At 35.9% G+C, this 23,556-nt stretch overlaps 2 protein-coding genes across 4 annotated transcripts; one reads left to right on the forward strand and one right to left on the reverse strand.

The window, feature by feature from the left end:
• The first annotated feature begins 1,384 nt into the window (after nucleotides 1-1,384).
• On the forward strand, nucleotides 1,385-5,564 carry LOC129745350 (uncharacterized). Of its 2 annotated transcripts, none has more exons than XM_055738370.1 (5): nucleotides 1,385-1,648; nucleotides 2,828-2,973; nucleotides 3,068-3,390; nucleotides 3,743-3,882; nucleotides 3,989-5,564. In XM_055738370.1, exons 1-5 carry the CDS (start codon nucleotides 1,463-1,465, stop codon nucleotides 5,525-5,527), a joined length of 2,334 nt encoding a protein of 777 aa, XP_055594345.1. In that variant the 5' UTR covers nucleotides 1,385-1,462; the 3' UTR covers nucleotides 5,528-5,564. The 2 variants fall into 2 exon arrangements, with proteins under 2 accessions (XP_055594345.1, XP_055594346.1); XM_055738371.1 differs by having other exon boundaries at nucleotides 1,508-1,648; nucleotides 2,838-2,973.
• Nucleotides 5,565-6,365: 801 nt separating this feature from the next.
• On the reverse strand, nucleotides 6,366-23,310 carry LOC129747865 (transcription factor HNF-4 homolog). 2 transcript variants are annotated; one of them, XM_055742242.1, is made up of 7 exons: nucleotides 23,153-23,310; nucleotides 10,957-11,161; nucleotides 10,799-10,893; nucleotides 9,634-10,173; nucleotides 9,077-9,176; nucleotides 8,787-8,923; nucleotides 6,366-6,779 (listed from the first exon to the last, which is right to left on the reverse strand). In XM_055742242.1, exons 1-7 carry the CDS (start codon nucleotides 23,241-23,243, stop codon nucleotides 6,694-6,696), a joined length of 1,254 nt encoding a protein of 417 aa, XP_055598217.1. In that variant the 5' UTR covers nucleotides 23,244-23,310; the 3' UTR covers nucleotides 6,366-6,693. The 2 variants fall into 2 exon arrangements, with proteins under 2 accessions (XP_055598217.1, XP_055598218.1); XM_055742243.1 differs by lacking the exon at nucleotides 23,153-23,310 and adding an exon at nucleotides 14,475-14,894.
• Between the last annotated feature and the right edge of the window lie 246 nt (nucleotides 23,311-23,556).

Here is a 23,556-nt window from a genome sequence, read left to right on the forward strand (position 1 = left end):
AAGCCTTCCGCAATGAAGCGATAACACCTTTTCCTGCTCTACCGCAGAATAGATCAGAACCTTTTCGTCATCCGCATTTAAGCGACTGATCTATTTCAAGAAACATCCCTGCTCTCACGCAGAATGGAATCAGACTAGTATTTTCCGCATTTAAGCGACTGACCCATTTCTATTCACACAGTTCTCTTCATTTTACTCAAATCCGCCATCTTCACTTTCAGCATTAAAGCTACAGCATTAAAGCTACAACAAACACAATCTTTTCTTCTCTGCATTTAAGCAATGTGTACTTCAACCGCATTTAAGCGACACCCGCATTTAAGCGACACCCGCATCTAAGCGACACCCGCATTTAAGCGATATCCGCATTCAAGCGCATTCAATTTTCTTATTTCGTCCAGTTTTTAGAAAACTTACCTAATTTGGATTCCGTTTTAACATCCTCGTCGTCAATGTAATGTCGCTCAACCAGCTCCTACACAGACCGTCTGCTACTCTCGGGTGTCTAGCTACCAATGGCCCTCGTGGCTCGGTCGGGCTACGTTCGTTTGGGAGAGAAGCATGAACATGTACACACACATACGCCATGAATAATATCAAAGGGCAATTGGGTATAAAATGCACTGTGGCTTTAAGCTACGATACTACAAGCACGACATCGCATAAAGGCACAGCCCGCTGCCCGACGCTTAGCATGACTGGAGGCTGGAGTCTGGAGGAAATGCGAGAGCGAAAAAAGAGTAATTCGACTAATTCGAGTAATTCAAATTTTCATCTTCTCCCGTCTCACTAAAATTATCTCTCTCTCCAAAGTTTACAAATTTTTACACTCTTCATTGATTTAACAAAGCTTTTGTGTTTTAAATAGGTAGATATTATGTTTTTTCGAATATTTCAAATCAACGGGTCACATTGATCAAAGACGATAACTAAAATAAAAAAAAATATATTTTTATTATTGAATTATAACAACAAGTTATGCATTTTATCGGCATTTGAAATTTAAAATTCATAACCGAATTTGTTGAAATATGTTTTAGATAAACAAGAGCACAATTCTAAAATCAGACTTTGGAATCAGATCATTATTTAGAATCAAAAACAAGTGGCCGGCTTGCAGCAAAAAGTAGTGGGAAATGCGCCATAAATGAAAAGTAATGCTCGAGTAAGTTCTTTTCGAATTATTGTCGTAAATAATTTTTTGGGAAGAATGACCAATGATGTAAAATTCCCGGAAAAAGTCGTAAATCATGGGAATTCTGATTTTGAATTTTTGAGAATGAATAAGTCCAGAATCTGATTAAAATCAACAAATGAAACAGAGAGTTAACGTTGAACCAATAATTGATAAACATGGACGAGCGTACAATCTAGTTTCACATCATCACTTTTAGCGTGTTGTTGTTTATCCTGCCGTCGATCCCTTTTGACCGGATCGCGAATCGAAGTGTTATTTTCCGAAATGAAACCCAAGTCGAAAAAATTACCGAGCCGTAGAGTTAAAATTGCTGCTGAAAATGAAAATGGAACCGAGTGGCGAAAGATCGGCTTCTCAGCAGTTGTCTTGGTACTGATGTCAGTTGTGATTGCCTTTATTTATCAAGGATATCTTGAGACACGTGTCATAACTCCTTTCAGCAGTGATAAGGTAAGCTCCAATATTTCTTTCAGATATTTTACCATTAAGTACTTGAAGCTTTCAAGACGGTGCCATACCCGGTTTCTTCTTAATCAACGTTTAATGTTTTCTCATTGATGTTTTAAACCTTCATTTCATAATGAAATAAAAATCATTCCTAAAAATTGTAATTAATGTTTAATTAATGTTTATTGTTAGGAGTACGTGAGCCTGTCAGTTATAAACTATAGTTCAGGTTAAGGATATGTAACATAAGGATTTCACTAGTTGATGTTCGAATGGAGATGAAATAAAACCTAGATCTAATCTAAATACAAATATCTCTAGAGTACACTATTCAGTGCTTCCTTAAAACTACGTAGGTTACTTGACTCTTTCACGGAAATTGGCAGACTGTTCCAGTAGGAGGCACCGTACAGAAGAATACTCTTCTTACAGCTGGTTGTATGGTGTGGCAGGATAAAACATTTAGTTCTGCTGTTTCTGGCATGTTGAAGATGTTCAGTGAGATAGTCAGGAAGTTGGTTGCAGAAACCTTGTCGCATAAAGCATCCAATGCGAAGATGATAGTTGTCTAAAAGATCTCGACCTAAGATGCTTTTTCTCACCGCGCTGGTACTTTCCCTTCTTTTAAGATTATAGATGAACCTGGAGGCAGATTTAAAGCAGCGCAGCAGTTGGTCTTTGAGTGCTGCCGATAGACCAGGGAAGTAGATGACATCTCCGTACAAGAAAATTGGAATAATTTTGTAAAATTGTTTCTTTATTCAGTGACGATAAGCTCTTGGTAAAAGTATTTTATATTAGGTCAAACAGATAATCATTCTATACAGTTGGGATTGTACATCAAGAATTTTTGTTTTGAAAATACGTTTTTTCCTTTTTTTTTATACAAAAACTGTTGCATTTATTTACGCTAGATGCGATGAATCATCCAATAGGATGAAAATCCCTGAAAAAAAAATTATTTATGCTACTTTATACAACGAATGTCTTAATTAAAATCTATCAAAAAGTTCCTTGCGAAAAAACACACAAACTTTTTCTGCAATGTGATATAGGTATATTCTTTTATAGAATTTTCAAACATGCTATACAAATTTTATGTCAATTAACTAGTTTTTATTCTCCATTTTTCTACTTCGAAGTTTTCTTTATAATTATTTTCATCATAATGTCTAATCTTAGCTTGTTTCAGGATACGACCAATCTCTTCATTGGGGCACATATCGACCTGGAGTTTATTTCGGACTGAAAACAAGAGAAAGCCGACCACTGTCTGTTGGTCTGATGTGGTTTCATCCGGATAAATTGAGATCACTGACGGATATAAGGTGAGAAAATAGTTTATCTTTGAACGTAAAAAAGACAAACATAATAGACATGAGTTTGATATTATGAAAAATATATCTTTTGATTATTTTCAAGGCATAACTGTGAAATTTCCGATAACCTGGATCAATATGGTTGGTTGCTTCATGATGGAAGAACATTCGGATACCAAGAAATTAAGGATAATCCAATTCTTCTCAAAACATCGTTTCTTCGTTCAAAAGATAATAACAATTGGATCTCTAAAATTGATATTTCCAAAGTCAACACCCATCGAAAGATATCTCTGATAATGTACGTCGCGTTTGATTCGATTGAAGATGGCTCAGTTACAATACAATCTCAAGCATCGAAATTTCCGGAGATACAAACAACATCTTTCTATACACCATCTACCTCTTTTTCGTTTCACAGTACAAGTAAGTAAATAAAAATAAATGTAGATAAGCTTAGAAAATCATAAGCTCAGTGTACTTACATACATTTCAAGATTCATGAAGAAATAATGAATTAAAATAATATATACAAGCTTCACTATTTACACCATACACAGCTTCACAAATTTTGAACTTTCACACAACCAGATTCGCATATCAATGATCCCAGTCCCAATTACTTACCTACTTCTCTACCTAACTTTACCGTTATTTTAAAATTATATGGGTAACTACACTCAAAGTTTAAAAATTCTGTAAGAAGATTCAGCTTATCAACTGTTTTTAAATACGTTATTTTATTGTTTCTAAATCGTGTGTTTTACACTTTTTCCAGCTGTTAATAAACTGGATGTAAGTTATGTTTGCTTGGAGACGCATGGCATGCATAAAATAAAAGAAGCTATCGCTACGAAAATTGCAGTTAAAAATGATGGACAAAATATAAGATATTATTTACTGAATCAAGCTGCCGAGGTAAGTTATAAAAAAGTAACAGTAATGAGAGCACCTAAGTTTAGATCTTAATGCTGCCATTTTTTTCAATGTTTGAACAAAATTATTCTAATGAACCTTTTTGTAGGGTAACTGCAGTATAGGCGCCGTTATGTTTACTTTCAAGGGCTCTGGGAGCATATTCATGAAAATGTCAAAAAATATCGACAGCACCAAAAACAGCATCAATCCGGAATTATATGATACGCAATTAAAAGAAAGTATCAACATGTTTGCCGATAGATTTGAATCGACGTTTTCCTTGAATGCAAAAGGATTCAATCAGACTGAAATCAAATTTGCTCAAGCCGCCATGAGCAATTTAATCGGTGGAATAGGCTATTTTTACGGAGCATCCAAAGTGAAGAGTGAGCATAACAAAGACCCAGTATCTTATTGGAAAGCCCCCTTGTATACTGCTGTTCCTTCGCGGTCCTTTTTTCCTAGAGGATTCTTATGGGATGAAGGTTTCCATGGTTTGCTCATATCAACTTGGGACCTAGATATATCATTAGATATTCTAATGCACTGGTTTGATCTAATGAATACGGAAGGTTGGATACCAAGGGAACAAATTTTAGATAGTGAGGCATTATCAAAAGTCCCAGATGAATTTGTTGTTCAAAATAGCGTGAATGCCAATCCCCCAACGTTTTTCTTGTTGTTGAAGTATTTATTGAAAACATACAGAACTGAACTCCTAGAACAAAAAAGGTACACACGTATGGTCAAACTTTATCCGCGTATCCAAACGTGGTATCAATGGTTCAATCGAACACAATTAGGCACAATGAATGGTAGTTATCGATGGAGAGGACGGAATCCGGAAACATTAGAGATAAATCCCAAAACTCTAACGTCAGGATTAGATGACTTCCCTCGAGCTTCGCATCCCGATGATCAAGAACGGCACGTTGATTTATATTGTTGGATGCAGCTGGCGTCTCATGTTATGGTTGAATTTGCTGATTTCGTAGAAAAAAACAACGATCACTATAAAGACACTTATGACCGTCTCACAAACATTCAGTTTTTGGATGAACTGCACCTTTCTGACAAAACAAACTCATACGCAGATTATGGATTGCACACTGACAAAGTTGCGTTGAGGTACTTAGATGATAGAGTAGTTCGCGAAGTCAAAGAAAAACCTGAATACAACTACATTTACTCGTCGTACGGATATGTTAATCTTTTTCCTTTTTTGATGGAACTAATTCCCGCAGACTCTACGCAACTCTTGACCGTACTGACTAACATAAGAGATTCGAACATTTTATGGACCGAATTCGGAATACGATCACTGTCTAAAACATCTCCCTTTTATATGAAAAGTAATACCAAAGATGATCCTCCATATTGGAGAGGGCAAATATGGATCAATATAAATTATATGATTCTCAGTGCCTTGAAAACGTACTCTCATAGACAAGGTCCTTACCAAAAGCAAGCAGCAGAAATATACAGTGAGCTACGACAAAATGTCATTCGAAATATGTTTAACCAATATCAGGCAACAGGATACCTTTGGGAAAATTATAACGATAAAACAGGCAAAGGTCGAGGATGTTATCCATTTACAGGGTGGAGTGCTTTAGTTGTTTTAATAATGGCTGAAATATATTAGGTGAATCATATCTGTGATTATATGGAGGAAAAAGAAAAAAAAATAAATTCTGAATTTCAAATACGATAATTTTGTTTAACTGAAATCGTCTCTCGAGGCTTATTGGCTACGGAGGCTTGGTGGCGTGTTGCGTAACACATCTCATAAAAAAATCTTTGAATGCATAGAATACACTTAGAAATTGAACACGAGTAGCATACGAAACTTGGCGATCTTGATTAAGATTAAAATACCGGGAAAAGTGGGATGGTTTCTTTTAACACGTTAAATAAGAAAAAAAAACTCACGTTTTTTTTCAAAAATAATTGAAATTTTCCAACTTTTGCAGTTATGTACATCTAAAACAGTTACCCTAGCACAAAGGGTCAAAAGATGACATAGGTAAAGGAAATCTTAAGAGGACCAAGAGGACGCTTCGAACACAACCTGAATGGAGGCAAAAATGTGGGAAGAAACTGCATTCCGGTGAAACGACGGTGATTTACGGTAAGTGACTACACATCTTTCGCATGCTAAAACCAGGTAAAGCAATGTGTAGCATTTTACGACTATCGGCATAGATGATTTGAACTCTAACTACTACACCAAGGTCGTTGGCCAGGTACTTGAAATACTCATAACAAACTTATACAAAAATTATAAAACTTATTACCATGTGATTTCGATTGATTGATAGTTATTTGGCGTACGATTTGTTCTGAGAATGTAGAAAGTGTGTCCTTTTGAAACAAATTATAAGATCATTTTAACGGTATTTGTTAGTTTTCTAACAATTTTGTGTTTTTCGGGATACAGTTCTCTACAAATAATAAAAATAAAAATGGTGTTTTTAACTGCAGTCAATTTCTTTATTCAATTTATAATTCTACCCTTAACATAACAACAGAGAATTGTAGTTTGTATATTTTGTTTCAATTCATCAATAAAGTTTTTTTGTATGAGAATGTAACTTTTAATATACCTATAACGATTTTTGACAGTGTTCACCAACCCAAAAAATAACTTCTCTCTCAATCTTTCTCAATTTTTTTTTCGCTCGCACAGTTTTGTCTCGAAATATTTGAACAAACACAGCATAAACTTATCATTAGCCTATAACATAAAAACAATTTTGCTCAGCAGTCCTCTGGGTGTTTGTGTTTTGGAGTTGATTTTTGTTGTTGTTTCTACAAACATTCCGACTTGTATCGATCACTGATTAAGGAATTAACTTCAATGGAGCTCGTACTTGCACACTGCTCAAGTGATTCACCTATAGGGGAAAAATTAAATAGATATAAATTAATAAGCGCTAGAACTACCGTACCCTAAGTTGCAATGGGTTAACGGCTGCGGTGTGTATGTTTGTGAAAATGATAGATCAAACCATCATTTTCCTGACAGTGTCGTTACACACAATCTTGTTAAACATGGTGTCATAATATGGCCTAAATTAGAAGAGGAGCTGGACATCTTTATTTAGTTTAAATTCAGCAGTAGGTTCAAAGATGTCTATTTTTTTTTCATGATCCATGTTGATAAGATGAATGGGAGTTGAAACACTTGCCCTCCCTTCCGCAGAACAATCGCAACATTTGGTAGTGAAAGTATCACAATTTACCATAATAAAAGTTGATACTTTCAACAGGGCATAATTCGTTTGGTTAGGTAGTTAGTTGGTTTAGTCTTATAGAATTAAAAATAGAGAAAACGTACGCTTGTAATGGATGTTAGGTAAAGGTTATGGTATTCGCCTCCCCAATGCTCTAGTAAGTGTGTATTTGCGGTTTATGGATTTCGTTGGCTTATTCTTAAATCAAGCATTTTACAAGAACTAGAGGCTCATTGGATGGAAATGCTGTTGTTGAAGAATGTTATATTTCATTTGGTTAGACGTTTTTGCTTTTTTATTTAATTATTCACTTTTAGCAGATCTTTACGTTTTTCGGTTAGGTTTGAAATTCATCTATGGAAGTATATAATAGAATGTACGGTTTTGAAGAATAACAATGAGTAGGTAGTCCAAATAACTGATTTCGGGCATTTTAAATAGGCACACGGTATATTTTAATAGAACCCCTATGTAGACTTAGCATAGTTTGTCAGAGAGGCTGACCAGAATAAGTGATTAGGTTTTAGAAGAACAGCATTGTGCATTTCCAGTTCTTTTGATAAGTAGACGATATCGATCAAGATATTAAAGCTAGATTATTACTGGTTTGAGCTAGGCTTCATATTATATATTGATAGATAAAATGAACTAATATCCTATATTTCTTTTCTTTTTTCTCTTTTTTTTTTTTTCTTTTTTTGTATTTCTTTGCATGTGACCTTCTGATGATGACGAACGAGCCTTCAAGCCATATCCTCTCAACATTGGACCCCTAAGATGGTTTCGAATCCCAAGGATTTAATGAACACCTATAACAGTGTTTTATAACATGGTGAGAGCGTTCCATTTTATTTTTTTGTTTTAAATTATATATAAATACTGTAGTTAGTTTCGTTGGGATTAATTAAGCGACCTGTCTCAAACCGCCAACGTATTTCCTCCAACTGGTATCATGAGAGGTTAGTTCACTATCTTGTTCTGCTTTAAGTTCATATTCATCCGAAGTGGACTTAAGGAAGTGCAAGATGGTATAGCCAACGTCTCAAGATCGCTTACTATTCTAAGCTGCCTACTCTAAACTTTTATTTCCCTGACCCCTCTACCCACATTTCCTTTTCAGCGTCAGCTTCTCATTCTCTCTTCTATTTAAACGCCACAAAAAAAAAAAAAATAATAAGCGCTAGAACTACCAAAAATTTGAAGATACATATAAGAATATGTTTTCTAGCTATGCCTTAGCTTTTCATAAGTCAAAATTATGCAGCGTCCATCCCTTAAAACTGACAAACAATATTCAAAATAAGAAACGTATACCACCAATACCATAAGTTTCAAAATTGAAGTTGAAGCATTTATGAAACATAGTAAACTTTTCCACTAAAAAAAAGTCATGAATAATTCCGACCTCATTGTAAAAAAAATTCAAGTTCATTTCAATAAACGTTTTAAGTCAGATAATTTCTTAGAAAACAACAAGTAGTTTTGAACTAAGCGCCTAAAGTTGCTGTTCAATGGTAATTCATATTTCCTGACACGCTCTTAGCTCATTTTCAACACCTTTCACGCTTCCTAATCTAATCTATTCGTCTCTAATTTTCATTACTTTCATTTGATATTCTTCCTATTACTTCACTTCGAGGAAGAATGATCTTAATCATATGTACTTACCTCCCAACAACATTTCCTGTAACAAGCTATCTATCTGCGCAACGCCGAACATTTTGGCAAGTTCAATTTGCTGCACCATTTGCCATGTAATCGATTGCAATATCGGCAGAATGAGTAAAATTTCACCAAATCGTCCCCTGCAAAAACACAAATTCCATGAAATAATTGTAAAAATCAGTGTCACACTTCGAACAGGATTCATCATTAATGTACTTAGATTAAAGCAACTGTTATATGAATGAACATTTATTGGTAAAAGCGAAAAAAAATGGAATGATCATCAAACATACCTAGATGCATATTGTTTATCGGCAACATAATCCTCAAGATTGATAAGTACGAAACGTCTCAGTTGTTTGATGGCTTGAGGGTCACTTAGTCCTTTCACACCTACGATGTATATGAAAAAAAAAACAGAAAATAGATAAGTTTCAAGTTTTTCAAAACGATTCATCTAATTCGGACGACTATCATTAAAAGAAATAGAAAATATTCGAACGTTATTACTATTTTAATAATTGTTCTATTATTTTTGACAAATTATGGAAAGGTGCAATGATTTCAATTTACAAAGTGTATCTAAAATGATGGATGTGATTAGTGTAGACTCGCCCCTATATAACTGATGGTTGGACAAAAAAAATATTTGTAACAAACCGAGGTGGCTATGGAAAAGGGACAGAAATGAGAGACAGATCTAGAGAGCGAACGTGTGACCATAGTAGTTTGAAAAAGCGAAATGGAAGATTTAAACAGAAGATGACGAGTACTATTTTAGTGAATTGGAATCCCTACAATTAAATTACATTTGAGATTTCCAAACCTAGTTAGATTAATCAATTCTTACTTGGATCAAAAAACACCAAAGCTTTTATGCAAGCTAATTCTGCATCATCTAGTTGAATGTCTTTCATGGCACTGACAAGTTCATCAATTATTCTGGCTCCTATTCTCGATATGTCAAGATTCGGTGCCATCTTTGAATCAGGCCGTTGTTTGGTAATGATACAGTTATTGCCCAATAGTAGCATTTCGGGCAGATGCATCGATCGCCTTGATAGGCCCAGTAAAAGATGCTCCCCAGCATGTGCTCTCAAAAGAGCCACTTGGTCATCTAATTGCAGTTCCACAAATGCCGGGATCGATTTGGCCCATTCCACAAGGATTAGTAACTGTTGCTTCATAGAGTCGCATACATCGTTGATGCTTGCGTATCGTCTGTTGGTCAAATCGTTGGCATCACCGTGGCAGTTATCAAGGGCAGCTCCAAACTGTCGGCTTATATTTTCGGCACGCAGTAAAAAATGCACCGAAAGGCCATTAGAAGTCTCACAATCTGCCGAGCAAAGGTGTTTGTTGCTTATCCGGTCTCGTTCGTTTTGAACAGCTGGAAGAGTAGAAAGGGGTTAAGATTACAACTGCTTAAACCTACAGACATAAAGGTACGAAGTGAGATGTTTTTAAAAATTCAAATACGTTCAAGTAGAATCATTTGTGTTACTTAATTAATCGGCCTTATCGGTGAAAAGTGATGTCATTTTTAGTAGGGACATCTTAAGATCATTGAATTTTAAAGATGGATAGAAAGTTAGAAGAAATGAAAGATGTTGAAAATGAGCTGGTATAATTTATTTAGAAGCATTATCATCACATATCAAATTTTTGTTCTGCACGGCCTACCACTATGACTGGTAGATATATAACCTAGCTACCACCACACATTAGTAGGCCAAGCGTGGTTTGTCCCACAAGCGGGAAAACTTGCAGTGCGAACGAACAAAAATTTAAAATGTGATTATAATGCTTCTTAATAAATTATACCCGCTCATTTTCATTTCTTCGAACTTTCAATCCATCTATAATATTTCATGATCTTAAGATGTCCCTACTAAAAAGGACATCACCTTTCACCGATAAGGCCGATAAATTAAGTAACACACATTAATATTATCATTTGTTTTCAAATTTATAATAGGAGATTTTATATTATTTTTTTATAGTTCCATACACACCCATTTTCTTCATTCCGGCCCGGAAACACTTCCTGAGTCTGCAATATCTACATTGGTTTCTTTTATCTTTGTCCACCAAACAGTTGCGCTGAAATCTGATACCAAAAAAAAATCATTTAGAAATAATTCTTCAATCGATCATCGGCTTTTCGTGTTACCTGCATGTGTAAAACTGATTTTTACGGACGCTTCGCCTGAAAAACCCTTTGCATCCATCGCAAGAAGTTGCACCATAATGTTTTCCGGTAGCTTTATCGCTGCATATTGCACATAGAATCATTAAACCTTCCTGTTCTTCAAACAAAGACGATTGATTCGGTGAAAGACTAGAGCCGGTGGGTTGTGAGCTAGATCCAGCTTTATCTGTAAAAAAAAGATCATTTGTAAGTGAAAAGTACAATATCCGTTATGATTTTCTAAGGGACTTATATTTGAACATTTCAAAGGGCTTCAACGCTTTGGAGATTTTCATTCCGTAGTGTGGAATTTACACCCTGGATAGTAAGTTTTTCGTATTGAGGCTTCCGTGAAATGTAATGACCTATTTTAACTATCTTATATCTGTCTCTATGATAATGTAAAATAAATATATGAAAAAGTTGCAAACTTATTAATTTCAACAATGCCGAATAGATGTGCTAAAACGGAAAGAGGATCAAAACTTTAAAGGTTATAATTATTATTGCATTCATATGCAAAAAACTATCTAGCAAAGGCCTTTTAGTCAGATCAAGGAGAAAGCAAAAGAATTATTCCAAAAAAAAAATACTTGCTTACAAAATTCGTCCACCCATAGAAGAGGTTTCAAAAATCCAATACTTATCAAGCAAATCTCTGTGCCAAATATGCGCTAAAAAGTGTACTGTACCTAAGATGATATGATTGGAGAAGCACTACTGGCATAAAGACTCGAGCTCCAAAGCAAAATGATGCATTACCTGTAACCAGTAAGTTTACTTACTGCTTGGTAGGAAAAGGATAATCAATGACGCGTGTTGGAATGCATGTCAAGAAAGTGCCTAAGTCAGTAAAGAAGGAGGATCACCCTAAAATTCCCGTGAACAGAGGTAACCTAACACTTAGGTCAACTTACCGAAATATGGCAAGAGATGGCGCACTAGCAACGCATCACCGAATGCAATAGGGCATGGTGGGAAGAACGGAAAGACAACTACAAAGCCGCTAGCTTGCGTATGGGGTCAAAGATATTGCTTTGAAACGGCCACACTTTGAATGGACATCTTGAGGCGACCACAGCCTTGCTTTAGTTCAATAGATAAAGCAAGCGAACTACCAGGTAATAGCCATTGTGAACCCCACACCAGGCAACACACTAAAATGGCAAATATTTCTCCCATCATGTCCCTACAAGACCCCGAACATAACCTGCGGTGCTGGGCTCAACGATCCGGCCCAACCGACGAGCGGTGCCGTTCCCAAATTCCAGCCTGACAAGCGCCTTGCGACCGGTCACTATCCACAACGTCGACAACCTTCTTGCCTGGTTGCCGAGCTACTTAGATAGCTAGTGCTAGTCAGGGGATTAAGCCACCTGATCCGGAGCCGACCAACGTGAGTGCTCTCCCGCCACAGCCTTCACAACGCGTAAGAACTGCAGACCGACGACCGCTTACGACGCCGATAGACTCGTATTCGTGGCAGGTTCAGGACACACCGTGAAACCAGATACGCCGGTTACCACGTTCCTATGATAGCCGCCGTTCAGTAAGCCGCCTGATCCGGAACCGATCTCCGTTGTTGCTGTCCCGCAGGGGCACGCCCTTCGGTGTTCTGAAGGCCAGGTCCGAGCGCTATCGGTCGGATACTGGCCCACTACAACAATACTATACTACAACCCACGAGTCACCCGGATCTGATCTTCAACTCGTGGACCAAACGTACCATCTCCGGACCAAGCCTGGTTCACGTCGTCTATGCCACTGGTCAACCCGCATTACCTTAAAGTAGGACAACCAACAACTTTTGGGGGGGAAGAAAAGTGTTTCACAAGCCTTGTTCTGGAAACAATGAAGTGGGAATTTGACTGAGCGCATTAAGATGTTTCCTTGACTCCAAATTCCGAGTGTTGCCGACCCTGAGGCTACATACCGTGAAAGCACCAATGGCCGCGCAGTACTAATGGCCGCGCACTTTCAACTTTAATCTTTATTTTCTCCGAAATTCAACAACGAAAATTTCTATGTTTCGCATTTTCGAATACCTCCGTTAAGTATCTTTCACTTGCCATACTAGAAATAAATTCATTCTGCTTTTTGAGGTCAGGAAAAAATAAAAACTAACATCGTTTTTGACGGATGCCATTTTTTCTGTTCTCCTTAGCAAGTGAGCTTAACGAGTCGCTTTTTGTAATTCGGTTTTTGTGTTTAATTCGAGAACCTTGGCAAAAATTTTCGAACGTAAGTTATGTGTGGCTGTATAATGAATCAATTGTGAAGAAAAGTGAACAGTTTGAAGGTTCTGTTGCGGAAAAGTGATAGTTTTGTTGTGCACGGCCATTGGTACACTTGATTTTTGAATGTTTCTATTGCCGCGCACGGAAAGTATTCTAGTATTTATTAGCAGTTAAACGCAGAGAACTTCTTCGGAATTTCACAAAGGTTACATAAGATTCACAGGCAAATTTTCCAATCAATGTTTTCCTTCATATAACCGGCTGAAAAACACAATTTTTTGAAACAATATCAGAAGCAACGTTTATCTAATTGAAATTGCTACTAAGTGTTGGAAATTTGAGGTTAGATAGCAATTCGGATCTGTTTAGTTTTAGTTGGTCAGTTTCCTCGTGGATTTTCAGACAGCTTGCCGAATTTGTGATGATTTATCGAAATCGGGACCGAAAACATTGTTCCAAAACATCTTCCGGCAAAATAATGCTTTGTAAAAATGGCGTCTCATACTAATTTTGCACCAGAGTAGTTTCACAAAACAATGGAGACAAATCGGTGTTTGATGTGTGAATCTTGAAAATCCTTACCTGAGCTGAGAATACAGTGAAAACCAGATTTTGTCACACACCGATTTTGTCTGCCCCCGATTTTGTCTACCCCCGATTTTGTCTCATTTTTTCACCCGATTTTGTCATCATTTTTTATTCAACGCAAAAATACTAAATATCGCCTTTTTTCATTTCCGTTGAACATCTTAGGGTTGAAATCATTCTGAAAGGACAAAACTGATGGATGATTACATCGATATTGAAAGTGAAGATGATTGATCAGGGACGTATCAAGATTTTCATACAAAAAAGTCAAGTTTTAACAGGTTTTTTGTTATATCAATTTTAAACTTAATCAAAGTTGTTGAATACAATTATAACTAAATATAATGGTATAAAAGAACATATTCAAGTAATCTTTAAGCTGTGTTTTATTTGTTTGAGCTTTCTTCAAAGCAATCTCTCTGATACGTTGCAAGAAGATGACATCATCTATAGAGAGATCTGAAGCATCAGCCCAATCAACTATGTTGTCCAAAATACGTACAGCTTCAACATCAATTATGGTTCTTGAAATTTCACATGAATCATTTGTGATTCTGAGTCTGGTGCTACATCCGAAATTTTTAATGGCTCCAATGATTCGAGGGGCTCGTTTAATGCTTACTGATCATCCAGCGTCCTGCTCAGAACTTCTTCATCCGTAAAAGCTTTACTTACATATCTCTCCTCAGGGTGCTGTGGCAAAATAGTTTCATCGCGGTTGTTTACATCAATCAAATGGATCAAGGGAACAACATCTTCGTGAACGAGTTTGTTATTTAAAATAATTCCAATTTTCTTCCATGATTACTGTACGCTTTATTTCACTCCAAGTATCGTGCATCCAAAAACATAAATCCCTCAACGTTATGCTCTTCAAGCTTTGACCGATATCGATTTCGCGAGCCATAACATGTAGCAAAAGTTTTTGACGATATTTTAGTTTACAGTTCTGAATTACATTCTGGTCCATGGGTTGAATCACTGCAGTCACATTTGGAGGCATAAAAAACATTTATCAAACATCGCTTTTTAGCCCATCATTCATATGATGTGCTGAGCAATTATCCAGTAACAACACAGCTTTAGGAGGAATGAAAATTTGCGTACTGCTGCACTCAGGCAAATTTTTATTATAATTTTCATAAGATGCATCTTATGAACCCCTTTTTAGAGTGTAAAATAATGTTTCATAAGAGTCTTATGAAATTCTTTCAATTTTCATACGATGTTCTTATGAAAAATAGAAGAAATGGCATTGTGAAAAAATAATGAACATATTCATTCATAGCATCAGTTTTTTTCATCATCTAATAGTACGAAACAATCGCCAGTTCATAGTTATTATAGTTTTCCTTCAATGTTAAATGTTATTGCTATCTCCGGAATGGTAAGTCCGATTTGATGTTTTTGGTATGAACGTTGTATATATTAGTAAACAAAAATACATTATTTCTTTACTTTTCAGCAAGCTGATCGCCAAAAAACGAAAGGTCGAAGATTAAGATGCGGCAAAAAAAATACTTTGATGGAGCCGTCTGTTGATGCACTGCTGATGGTGACCATGAAGAATTTAGTTTTAAACAAATTTGGCAAACAATAAAGTGAATGTTTTCAGCATGAAATAACTAGAATTTTTCTTATTAGAAAGTGATTTACTGTTTCCATAAGAGTCTCTTATGAAAAGCAACAACCTCTCATTGAAGTAGGCGTTCATCTTCAGAATTCATTCGCGTCATAAAACAATCTTATGAATTTCATAAATGTTTCTTATGGCGCCACTTCATAAGAGAATCTTATGGCATACATAATAGTATTTTTCTGAGTGTGGTACGAAGTCCTGGAGGAACCAGTTTTGGTAAATCATTCGAGTCATCCAGACAGTCTTAGAGGCGAAATATGTGACAGGCACATTATTTTTTTTTATTTTGATTTAAACGGATGCTTTGAATCTTATCTTCAGTAAATTATAACCAAAAGAAATAATTAGATCATTAGGATTTGAACCATTAAAGATTATTTAATTTTTCTGATAACACCGGTCGAAACAAGGTGTTTAAAGATGCGTAAAACCAATATTGTATGATGTTTTTATGTAAAAAGGACCTGTAACAGTAGTATGTCAAAAAAGGGAATATCTACAACAAAACTTCTACACTATTTTATTGGGATAATATACGTTTTTTGCAGTAATTTATTAGATAATGACGGATCAAAATATTTTTTTCAAAATCTCCCGATTTTATCACTCTCCCCGATTTATCACTCTAAAATTCATCATGGGGGTGATAAAATCGGGTTTTCACTGTATTAAGTTGATGGTACTCACGCAGATTAAAAGTATTTATTTATTATATTTATTGAAATGGAAGTGGAGAGCAAACAAAGAACGGCAACAGGAACCAGGCTTCGGTAAACTTTGTACCTATAAATAATCGGTTTCAGAACGGTGGTGAAATTTATGACTGGAAGATTCGGATGTTAGATTCTTTCGCCCCGGATTGGAAGCTTCCGGTTTGTTTAGCAAAAAGAACTTGACTCAGCTGTCTTGGACCTAAGTGCGAAAGGATTTAGATGCTACACAGAAAAAAAATCTGAATCCTAAACAGCACTGAAATAGAAAACCTTTATTATTACATGACGTGGAACGCGATTTATTAATGTAAATTTACAAAATAAAAAAAGTTGAATCCTTTACAGCACTGAATTCTAATGACACGAACATAACTTGACACGGAACACGATTATTTGATGTAAATCTACATCACATATGATGTAAATAAAAAGAAGCATCACATATGACGGAATTTTCAATGCGAATTCAATATTACACGTCTCAAATATTTTACATGTCTTTCATATTTTACACGTCTGCTGAAGTTTATAGACGTGTAATATTCAACTTGCACTGAAAATTCCAAAATATGTGATGCTTTTTTTTCGTTACATCATATGTGATGTAATATTACAACATTTTCGGGTCACACAAAATTCTTAACAGCACTGAATTAGAAATTTCTTAAAATTACACGACATGGAATTTTATAGGACATTGAATTTGAATTTAATTAATATTACAATACACTGAACGCGATGATGTCATGTAAAAATACAAACTGTTGAAAACAGGCAGACACAAATGTCAACAAAGTGTTGCGTCAAGTCGTGCCCAACAATATTTTATTGAAGAAGGTTTTCCGCGATTAAGTTCAATCTTGCTGGTTCCTGGAGATCTTCGAGAGGCAGGAATGGGAAAAGGACCATACAGAAAAATGTAAACAAACTGTTAGGTCAAGTCGTGCACCAAAGTATTTTGTCTAAGCCTTTTCCTCGCGCGTGAGTAAGCTTTTCGGTTTTGATGGTTCCCGGAGATCTTTGAGCAGCAGGGATGCGGTTCTGGAAGTTGCTGCATGATACCCAAATTTGGATCCGGTACTTAGGGGAAGAAAATAATTGTGTGAATGTGGCTCCTAATTAAATAAAATTGTGAGATGAAAAAATTTTGCCGCTTGATAAAATAAATTATATTTATAATAAAAAGATTTTATTTTCATTAACAGCTGAGAAAATTCCATTATTTAATCATAATAACAATAAATAAAATAAAACAAATTCCAATTGGAATGTTTTTCTTTTAAGATTCAGTGGTTTATAATTTACATCTTTTTTATTTTACACGTTGCAAAATTTTACATCATTTTTCATTTTACATGTTGCAGAATTTTACTGGCGTGTAATTTCCAACAAGCACTGAAAATTCCGTCATATATGATGCTTCTTTTTATTTACATCACATGTGATGTGATTTTACAGATTTTTTTCGTTGTGTGTATGATTCGCAACGGGTAAGTTATTTTCACTGTTTTCCAGTATTTTTGTAATGAAGATATTTAATGATTTTTTTTTATTTTCAGAACGACTATTTTCGTCTATTTGATTTGGTTTTGTGTTGTAAAATTGAAAAAAGTAAATTAAAAAAAACCTTGAAATATATTAAAATTGTTAAAACATGAATTGTGTTCATTTGTGCGTTAGTATTGATTTCTAAAGTAAATAGAATGTAGAAACAGGAAAAAGGAAAGCTAAATTCACTACAAATCACAGGAGAAACCTTTTTCGATCTCACAGGCAAATGTCTGAGCTCCCTGCAAATTACAGGAAAACATCGCTGGGAGCCTACAGGCGAGTTTGACAGTTGTTTTCCTGAGCTATTTTTCTGTCCTGAATCGTCCTGTAATTTCAGCTGTTGAAAATACAGGACAAAATCTTCCCAACCACAGGAAAAAAGATTAAGTGTGTACACACTAAGATTGCAATTATTCCGCTTGGGACCATGATTCTCTGAATTACAGGAAAACAGCCCAAAATGACACTTGGAACTGTCAAAAACAAATGTTTTCCTGGACCGCGGGTAGATAGCTAACCGCATCACGTGACAAACCCTTAATCCTGAAATTCGAAGGGAGTTCCCTTTCGAGTGTTCAGGAAAACGAACAAATTCAAGGTAGAAGTGTCCTGTATCTCGCGACGTTGCTAAATTGACAGTTGTGGTGGTTTCGAAATGTGTTTTTTTAAGACTTCATTTGCTCGCTGTCGGTTTCATCGTGGAAGTGAAAGTATGTGGCTTTTGTTTTAAACTATTTACATTTAACAATGATTTCAATTTGTCTCCTTTCTTCTATATACAACGTACGTCATGTGTTTATAGCCGTCCTCCCGAAAAAGGGGAGTTGCTGGAGTCCGTGCTGGAGGAACAGTTCTTTCCGAAGGATCCTCCAGCGCAGTTATATACCAAAAAAAATCAACTGCCCGACGAATGGTGCTGGAATCGTTCAACTCGCGGCCCAGTTCGTCTCATGATGCTACCGTCAAACATGTGGTTGAGCTGGTAAGTTTTTAAAAATGAACCCTAAATGACTGAGAATTGACATTTTTCCATTATTTGTTTTCAGGTAAAATATATGAATGCTTAAACGTGCCAAGACCAGCAACGGCGTCGTTATTTTATTAACAAAGCTTTTAATGGCTTCTTATTAAGAATAATAAAAGTATATTGATTTGAAAAATATTTTTTTTTATTTTTCTGCATAATTCAGTTCCAATTTAAATGTAAACATCGAAATAAAACAGTTCTGAGCCTACAGGATAGTCCGAAAACTTTCTACAAATCACAGGAGAAAGCCGTTGCGAGCCTACAGGACAATTTGACAGGTGTTTTCCTGAGCTGTTTTGCTGTCCTGAAATCGTCCTGTAATTTCAGCTGTTGAAAATACAGGACAAAATCGTTCCGACCACATGAGAAAAGATTAAGTGTGTACGATGTAATGAAAGCTTACGCGAGATATAGTGAGAATCGAACTCACTGCAACATTCTCATCTCGGCTTTCCAGTCCGATAACTTACCCAGGGCACCATCTGAGACGGTTATGTTTATTGTCATAGTTTTTCTGCCTCTGCCGATTACTGCCTGCGATCACGATGGAAGCTAAGCATCGTGCGAGCGATAAAAGAGCTTTGGCAACCATCTGGATAGAATACCCTTAGAGCAGCATTACAAGAAACCGGATATTTTAGTCCGGATATCTGGTTTTCTTTGGCAGACGACCGAAGTACGGCTAGTGGATTACGAATTGGTCGAGGCATACGTCAATTTGCTGTTGACCACGTGACACCAACTAGCTGAGATCGGGTTCGAAGTCAACCAACCGGTGGTTGTAGAACATTCTTCTCATGGGTATCATCATTGGTGATTGATTTCGAAGGAATCAACATGACGAGTTGCGATAGGGCGTATTATAGCAATCATCGAAGTCAACCTAAGAAGACGAACGATAAGCCTGACAAGTTAGCTAGAGGTGCAACCAAAAGAGGCATCATGCTGCCGAGTGCTCACAGAAATAGGACAGGCACTCTTCATTCATGGTGCGGAAAGAGTGTGTAATCAAGAATCTCTAGATTTTTGATTCCTGTCCCCCAACACACATGTCCAACAATCGAAAGGTGTCGGCTTATGTACTTTCAGTGAAGCAATATATCGGCCTACAACTCCGTAGACGAAGTTATGTGAACGGTCTAGGATTGTTCGATCTTCTAGAAAGATCGATTCCCATAATCGATTCAACTGAATGGTTCTAGGATCGACCCACCTAAAACATCAAATAAAAAGGATTTTTTGTCTGAGGGCTTTTTTTGGTGAAGTTTATGAATATCAAATGTATGAGCAATAAAAAATATACTTTAAGGTTCAAATTATCAGCGCATTAGTTAGGAATTCGTCTAAATATTGCAATTTGATTGATTTGTGGGAGCGTTAATGTGGTCTAGCGGATAGGTTGGCACGAGTCTGGTAACCCAGGCGTACTGGGTTCGATTCCGGTATCGGCAAGAAGACTTATGGATTCGAATCGCATAAGTTGCCGACAGGTAAGATGTGTTTAATTGTATAAATAACTATGTGCTATAAATATTCCAGATGGAATGCATCTGGGGTTGATCGTATATTGCAAGCGAAGTGGATTTCCAACCATTGTAGCTCTTTGAAGGTTGGATGCCTTTTCTCGACGACCCATCGGCTGTGGACGCCTAAGAAACAATTCGAAGGCATCATACACTAATTATAACAATGACATCATGACTGATTATAACAATTAAAACATTTTAAGTTTGTTTACTTGATGAAATGCTGTTTTTTTTAAAAAGGCAGGATTTTTATTATATATTATATACGCTGGTGTTTTTGTTACCATCAATTCAGCCACAGGTCAAGCATTCCAGATTGCGCGGTTTAGAGAAAAAAAAAGCCCGGCCTAGTCCGGTTACCCGGATATGGAGGAAAATAGCCTGGATTTTGCCCGGATTTATACTCATCAACAGAGAAATCTAGACCAAAACTAAAATTTTGCTGCATAATTCATGTTTTTTACGTCCCGGATATAGTCTGGTTTTTAGTCGATAATTTTGAAACCCAATGCCCGGTTTTTTGGGTAAAAACGCCCGGATACGGCCCGGGTACGTTCAGAAAAAAAGAATTAGAAAGCTTAGTCGTGATACAAAGGAAACCAGTTCAGCTATTATCTGGAAGGCTAACAAAATTTTCAAGTGTAATTTTCATTGAGCGTACTGCCGTTCCAGGCAAGATTGTCACATGTGAATAAACGTGCAAACGAGAAAAACGCGATTGAAATTTCAGCTATATTTTCAATTTTTCTCTCAAACTAACAATTCACCGTAAGTTTTTTCTTAGTGAACAGTTCAAGTTAATCATTTTTCAAAGTTTTCTGACAAAAGAAAATAACATTTCCTACAAAAAACAGCAAATTAGAGCCAAAAACGCCCCGTGTGACACTTTTGCGTAGAATCAGAACACATGCCGATGCTAGTTCTACGAAAAACTGTCACACGGCTACAATTTTTCTACCATTTTAAAAGTTCGCATAGTTCCTTTTTTCCTAAAAACTCAAGTTAAGCCTTAATTTGGGAAATACGTTCCTCTTTGTTTATAAAAATTTATAGTTGAGAATGGATCCTTTAAGTAGTGCCTACCGAAAAATGTTTGTGAAAGTTTCTCTGAATAAAACACTCAAGGCTTCTCGCTCCTCCTCCGCCCTCAATTTTAGTGTTTTTTTCAGTGGATAACATTATATTCAACAGTTTAAACTTATCTTAAGAGAATTTTTTGATGAAATTTGCATTTTTAATAGAATTTTCTCTAGTGTGACATTCTTGCGTAGAAACATCAACATAGAGACAACCACCTTGATGAAAATTTCGTATAAGTTCAGAACAAAGTATACTTGTTTGTGTTTTTATTCGAAACTTAACACTAAAAAAGAGTGTTTCCAGCAAAAAAGTGAAAATTACCCAAAAGTCACATGGGACAGTCTTGCTTAGAACGGCAGCGTAGTGGTAATACTAAAACATTGATTGAGGAATGATATAATTCAAAAGTAGATATTGTGGTCTCATTTAAAAACTGATCAGCTTTCTACCGAGTTTCGACTATGAAAATTGAAAGTTTTGATACGAACTTTAATCTTGAGCTAAGTTAAATGCTATAGATGCTTATTAAAGGTTAAGTAAGTTTTCAAATGACCATTTTATGAAGCTTTCGATAAAAGTTTAGGTTTTCCTCAATTTGTAAAGGTAAAAAACGCTTTCTATTAAGTCGGTTAATAATGAAAAACAGTCATTTGGATGGTGCAGGTATCAAAATTCTACACGAAACTGAATGTCAAAATCTCCAGAATAAAGAAAAAAAAAACTTCAAAAGATCGAAAGATCGGATCGAAAATTCTAAACCGATCCATCCAAATCAATAAAAAAAATCGAATTTTTTAATTCAAAAGATCGTTCTCGTAAGGTCGATCCAAGATCGACTAACCCTAGAACGCTCACTGAAGAAGATAGTAAGCTACCATCGAAATACCGGTATCTGAACTTTTATTATACCGTGGTTGGATTAAAGATAATCTTTCGATTGCTTTGATTTAATGTTTAATGTTTATTGTTAGGAGTACGTGAGCCTGTCAGCTATAAACTATAGTTCAGGTTAAGGATTCAGAAGAAAACAACATTTTTTTTATAAAGACAGGATAAATAGGACAAAAAGAGCGTTAACTAAATTGTTAATTTGTGTACTTAATTTTCACCACTTTCTTAGAATTAAAATTAAACATAAGTTACTATCAGAAACAATATTCAAAATCGAAAATATGTCTTGGTAGGCAAAAGAAACTTAAATTTATTCATAACATAATCATTTGAATCGCACTGCCCTCTGAATGTGAACTGAAATGCTCGTTCGAGTTTGTGACGAAATTGAATCATAAAGAAGCAGGAAAATCTGCCAGCGAAACGAAAATAAAAACAGAATGTTTCGTGTTTTCCCAGCAAACAAATGTATGAATGTTCGGTTTCGCTCTCTTTCAGTTTAGCGGATGATTTCTATAAGTATGGATATACTTTATCGTCTAATAAATGGATACAAACATTCTGGATAGACCTCGCCAATTGGATGATATTAATGTGTCGTACCCCGCCAATTAAAATTATTTTTCTCTTCGCAACGAAACCCTACTTTAAAATTCCCACTGTTTAAACGCAATTATATAAAATGTCTTATTTAATGCTAAACTGAGTGACTCATGCTAAGATGTAATATATTAACGTTTAAACACAAGAAATGGTATTTGGTGACAATTAAGTGGTTAAGCCGTTTTTGAAAAAAAGTGTTTGTTTTCATATGATCCCGTATCATTAATCTATTCTACAATCTAATTAGACCTTTCAATCAAAAGGCTTCCGTTTAACCATTGAACCTTTTAATACTGAATAAGTGCAATTTTTTACGTACGAACCTTTGAAACTCGTATCCATTACAACGATACTTAAGACAGAGTTACGACATTTGCCAGCTTCACACTTTGTTTTGGTATCCGTAATGCACATGCGCAAGCAGGAGGCACATACAACTTGGCCTGGGGATGACAGATGCCTGCTTGAACGGATCTGTGTACAAAGACGGACAGAGCCAAACGGCTCACTGGAGACTTAAAAGTGGGTGACTGACACGATTGAAGATTAACCATCGAATGGGTTGTTGAAACTGAGTAGTTTTGAGGAAGGTGGGTTGTCAAATGATCAGCTGGTTGGTTCATGTTCACATATTTTAACAAATATGTAGTGGCTGGACAAACGATAAAATTCATTCTGTTCAACAATTAGATGGATAGGGCCCAATTCTTAAAAAAAAATTAATTTT

Source organism: Uranotaenia lowii, chromosome 2 (genome assembly GCF_029784155.1).
Source record: "Uranotaenia lowii strain MFRU-FL chromosome 2, ASM2978415v1, whole genome shotgun sequence".
In the NCBI taxonomy this organism is placed as follows: domain Eukaryota; kingdom Metazoa; phylum Arthropoda; class Insecta; order Diptera; family Culicidae; genus Uranotaenia; species Uranotaenia lowii.